The following is a 5,394-nucleotide window of genomic DNA, read 5'->3' on the forward strand; positions in this document are numbered from 1 at the left end:
GATGATATATATATATATATATATATATATATATATATATATAGTTTACCATATTATTTAACTGTATTTTTATAACATTGAGTGTATGTGAATGAATATACACTTTACCTACCTTTAGGCAATGGGGTAATAAAAGTAATTTCACGAGTTAAACCACGCTTGTTGTTTTCATTGGCTATCACAACAGGCGTAATCTAATCAGAAAACATTAAACACAATTATATAATTTCCTTTCATAAATATATTACTATTCTATAAAATTCACATTCAACCTTACAAAGATTATTCCACCTACTTAATGCCTCCTATAATTTGTTTGTCTATTATGTTAATGAATACGTAAACTTATAGGGTTACTTTTATAATTTAGTTTAGGGTTGTTTATTTGTTTTTATTGTTTTTACCACACACACATAAAATATAAATTAATTAACGATAAATATTACAATTAAAATTACATTTCTAAACAACAGCAGAGAGAGAGAAAAAAGGGCTCACATCTTGATTACTAATAGACCCATTATAAGTTGCACAAATCACGACTACTGATTTTGAAATAATAACTTAATGGTGTCTTGCACTAATATAACTTACTTCATCTGTTTATTTCATATAAGCTATATATATAAGGGTACTATCTGTCTCTTATACACATCTTTGGCATATTACTTATCCGTAAATCTATTAGTGTCAAGTATTCTCTAATGTTAATGAATTTTAAACTATTGCTACATATTCGGAATGGTGAGGAAGTGATAAGCATACTAACGCATGATATGCCTATTGCATACGCATAATTATTTAGTTAAATTCCTTTGTGATAGTAATCTTTGCAGAATTTCATTTAATTTTTAATTATTCATAGATATAATTTTATCAATAAAGATAAGCCAACGGATCAAATCAACAGATGAATAATACCGCTTCAAAATTAAGACGTCATTTGTGTAACCATGACCACCGACACGTAGCAGTTTAGTATCTTTATTGCCAACAATATATAGGGCCTATAAAAACTATTTTAATTACCCCTAAAGTGTAAGATGTATTCAAAAATAAAAGGCCGTCCAACTCAGTTCTGACATACGCACCCGGTTCAAATACCAAGTCCTATAGGAACAATTTAAAAACAAACGACATACGTCAGATCAAAGCAATAGTGAAGAATTGCAATACAAAAAACAATTAAATGACACAGGACACAAGACACTTCAGTTATTTGATGATTTTTGTTTTAAAGTCATAATCCTTAATATTTTTTACAACTTTATCCACTTTCAAATTCAAAGTTTCTCAATCTAGGCTTTCTAATTTCTTATAAGTTTTTACCTGCTGCTATATTGTCTTTTGATGTATAACATTTTAGGACTATTTATACATATTTTCATATTGATAGCTTTTATTTTATGTATTGATTAAAACCCAATTTATGTAAGGATAATTGGTGTTCATAATTACCCTGATCTTCATTGTATTTACTGATGTTTCTTTACCATACCACTCAAATAGATAAAACTTAATGGGCGTGTCTGGATTGATATGGGCTGGTTGCCTCCACTGGATATAAATCGTAACACGATTGTCATCATCATTAAGAGTCTTATTTAGTACTTCAATACCAATGGGTTTGCCTGCATATTGTACGGCTGCAAAAAAAAAAAAAAAAAAAAAAAAAAAAAATATATATATTTATATATTCTATGATATAGCAAGCATTAGGAAAGTATTATATAATCGTGTTCAGATCTAACTTGCTCTTGAGAAATTGGTGCAACTCAAAAACCTGCTACACGCAGAAGCGACAGACGATTCAGTGGGCACCATGTATACAAACGCAAACGTATTGAAGGGTTGCTGACGAGGTCTAAAGTAGGATAAATGCCTCGTCGTAGCTACACTTTTCCACAATAATGAAATGAGGCAATGATAAGACAGTCATGTATAATGTTGAAAACCCTATTCAATTTGAGGGTTACTGATTGTGAAATATGTTTACAACTTCTAATGACCTGTATAAATACGAATTGGAATAGAATAGGACACATTATATCTTCATTTCACAAGTTAATAAGATTTTACGGGTTGTATCATGACCATTCACAGAAATTGTACATTACTGACCTTGAGATTTACAAAATTCAATACTCTTCGTTTCATCATAACAATCTGTGAATAAAAAAACCTTATATATATATATATATATATATATATATATATATATGTATATATATATGTATATATATATATATATATAAATATATATATATATATATATATGAAAAAAATAATAACTTTTCTGTGTGAAATCTAATAATAATTGAAGATCATGTTTGACGTTGGCATCTCGTCTGACAATACACTGTCAGTACTTTCTTATTGAAGCCATATGATTTTATAAATCGAAGAGCCTACGTAAGTGACTATTTTTGGTACTTTAAAGGAACATAGTTCAAGTGGTGAGATTCATATAATAAATTTAATGAATTGATTATTCTATCGCGATTTTTTTCTTTTATGAATACAATATAATGATATTATTTTACCCTAACTCGTTGTATTGATCCAAACTGAATACCAGTAAACACTTTCCAATTCCTTTCCTGTAAATAAATAAATATAAAAAATGAAGGGTACTATCGTTATTCAATTAAAAATACGATATCCTCATGATAAGTTATCAACAATTTTAATTTAATACTTGGCAGAGAAAATATTTTGTTTTGTTTGGAAATTCAGTTGAAAGTTTTGTAGTTTGAATACGTAAATATGTGTTTATTTTATATGTGATTTAATTGTGAGGCCACATATTACAATATATTACACTTGTGGTACGATTTGTAGATAAATTGCTATCAATAGATATTCTAAGTGAAATGCTATACAATAATACAAAATAGAGATTATTTGTGTCATTGCTGGGCAAAGCACCGGATCAACACAATCTATCTCTTAACCTCGATGCTTTGGTACGGTTTAACCTACTTTTGTACACTCTAAATATAAATGAGTGAATTCATTCTTTAACGATTGAAAATTAATTCTTCTCTGAATTAGAGTGATATCTTACCTTTTTTTACTTTGTTTTACTCTATTGGAAGGAATCTATTTCACTTTTCACGATCTTACATTTTAGTACTACAAATTTATTAATAGTAGGCATAGGCTTAGGTATCAATAGACCAATATAAAATTATTTTCATTATTGAGAGGGCTACCTATTTAACAATTTTGACAAGAATATTTCACAAGAACTCGAGAGTATAAATGGGTACCTAGTAGGGAGATGAATAAATGGGAATGAAATTAGTTGTGCTAATTAATAACAAAAAAATACTGCCCAGCAGGGGTGGCGCCAGCAGGGGACCCCGTCTAGGAGAGCTTCCCCCACCCCTACATACTAGTAAAATCGATTAAATAAGCCTTTGAAACCTCTGAATTGTCAACATTTTCGGGGGCTTCACCTGCTGGACCACTTTCGAAACGTTTTAATCAAAGCTCGACCACGCCCACTTTGCTTTCGTCGGGGAAATCTGACACCTCGTCGGGGGAATCGTCCCCCTCCCCCGTCAGGCAAATCCTGGCGCCACCCCTGCTGTCCAGGGAGCGGAGGAGGTTGCACGTTGTGTATGATTGATGTATTGAACGGAGGAGTGGGGGACGTCTTGAGCAGTTTTTTGGGTATGTGCGCTATATGAATCCTATAAAATAAAATAAATAAAATAAAATATACAGCGAAAAGCTTACTTAACTATTTCTGTATGAAAATCTAGGTATACATAAATACCGTAGGTAAATTATTGAGATTTATATTATGTGCTGCAACTTACCGATACACCGTCAAAAGTACACGAGGTCAGTGGATTACAAAATGCATTGCTAGAGGAGGGGGCGCTATACGTCTCGAGTTCAACAATATATCTGTTGTAACCTAAACAAATACATTTATATCAAAATGCTGTTAATTTTGTTTAGATTTCAAATGTAAAGGCCAACTCAGACAGCGTCGGCCGACGCAGCCCGACCCGATTTATCGTCGGGGACAGTCTTAAGCCGTCGTGAGAAATATTAAACACGTTTAATATTCTACTACGCGACTGCCCCCGACGCACACCATCGCGTCTGCGTTCAACTCACACAGACCCGACGCGACAACAAATCGCGTCGGGCTGCGTCAGCCGACGCTGTCCGAGTTGGCCTTTAGTGCCAAAAAAATATCAATTTTCCCCTCAGTAATTATCGAAAAGTTAGTCAAGGGACTACAAAAAGGGCCCGCAGATTTTGGCACATTCCCTAAAATACACACAATGTCAGCTCATCCCTACAAATACACCTTTTTTTTATAAGAACATTGAGGCTGAAATTGCTTTAAAATAAAAACAATTGAGGCTGAGATAAAATGATAACTAACCTTCGACAGGTGTCCAAGATATGTTGACCTGTAAATCCCATTTTGTATTGTAAAGATCAATTGTGAGAAATGTTGCCTTGATGTTAATGCTATCAATTGCTACAGAATCTTGAATGAAAATATATATATATATATATATATATATATATACTAGTAAGTTGTGTTATTAATATCATTTTTATTGATTACATTTCATTAATACAAATACAATCCCAGTACCAATAATAGATATCATGAAACACAAGGAAACTTCATTTTGTATTCTAACTTAACAGAAAATACAAAGTAAATATACAACCATGAATAATTGTTTAGTTTGTTAGTTCCTACCATTTGAGCGATAACAGCAGGAACCTTGCGCATCAAGTTTATTGCAAAACAACAGTAAAAGGGCTACAACAGCAGAATTACAGCTTCTTTGCATGTTTCTGTTAGGAAGGGAAAAGACGATTATTCAACTGTTTATTCATCCTTAGTATTATTATGATAATCATATTGATTATGAATGATAATGACGACTATGATGATAATGATGTTGATGATGATGATAATATAATGAATGATAATGGCGAATGATGACAATGATGATGATGATGACGAAGACAATAATTAAAAAGAGTAACAATTGATAATAATAATACAGTAATAATTGCTGCGAAGCAGCCAATTCATATTCTTGACAGCAATTTGACCTCTGAAAGGTCATTGTTTGTCAAAAAACGACTGCCGAAGAAGACGACTGAAAAGCGGAGTTTCCTTCTGTCGTTCTGCCGGGTAAAATCAATTACTTTAGGCGACGTTTGTAGACTAACTAACTCGTACCAACGTCCGCATGTCGCGCTAGCCTTATCCTACTCTAGGCCTAGACTAGCTAGGATGGTATAGGCCTAGCCTTGAAGACCAAGGGCCAAATGAAAAACAACGTCGCTCTTTGATAGCTAACATTGTCTATTTAACATCACAATAATTCATTATTAGACCTATAG

At 32.4% G+C, this 5,394-nt stretch overlaps 2 protein-coding genes across 3 annotated transcripts in view; both read right to left on the minus strand.

Moving 5' to 3' along the window:
• Positions 1–2,166, minus strand: part of LOC117110812 — a 3,136-nt gene extending 970 nt beyond the window's left edge. The window contains exons 1-4 of the mRNA XM_033253636.1: positions 2,122–2,166; positions 1,459–1,646; positions 1,030–1,110; positions 113–194 (exon numbers count right to left, since the gene is read on the minus strand). Coding sequence (XP_033109527.1) covers positions 113–194; positions 1,030–1,110; positions 1,459–1,470 — 175 coding nt within the window. The 5' untranslated portion in view covers positions 1,471–1,646; positions 2,122–2,166. The remainder of the gene's footprint in view (positions 1–112; positions 195–1,029; positions 1,111–1,458; positions 1,647–2,121) is intronic.
• A 343-nt stretch (positions 2,167–2,509) lies between these two features.
• Positions 2,510–4,886, minus strand: LOC117110814. Of its 2 annotated transcripts, none has more exons than XM_033253638.1 (4): positions 4,739–4,886; positions 4,409–4,516; positions 3,828–3,928; positions 2,510–2,600 (listed from the first exon to the last, which is right to left on the minus strand). In XM_033253638.1, exons 1-4 carry the CDS (start codon positions 4,830–4,832, stop codon positions 2,535–2,537), a joined length of 369 nt encoding a protein of 122 aa, XP_033109529.1. In that variant the 5' UTR covers positions 4,833–4,886; the 3' UTR covers positions 2,510–2,534. The 2 variants fall into 2 exon arrangements, with proteins under 2 accessions (XP_033109529.1, XP_033109528.1); XM_033253637.1 differs by lacking the exon at positions 2,510–2,600 and adding an exon at positions 2,612–3,698.
• Positions 4,887–5,394: the final 508 nt, after the last annotated feature.

The sequence above is a fragment of the Anneissia japonica genome, unplaced genomic scaffold (assembly GCF_011630105.1).
Source record: "Anneissia japonica isolate Jap-2015-1 unplaced genomic scaffold, ASM1163010v1 scaffold2756_len2360902_cov194, whole genome shotgun sequence".
Lineage (NCBI taxonomy): Eukaryota > Metazoa > Echinodermata > Crinoidea > Comatulida > Comatulidae > Anneissia > Anneissia japonica.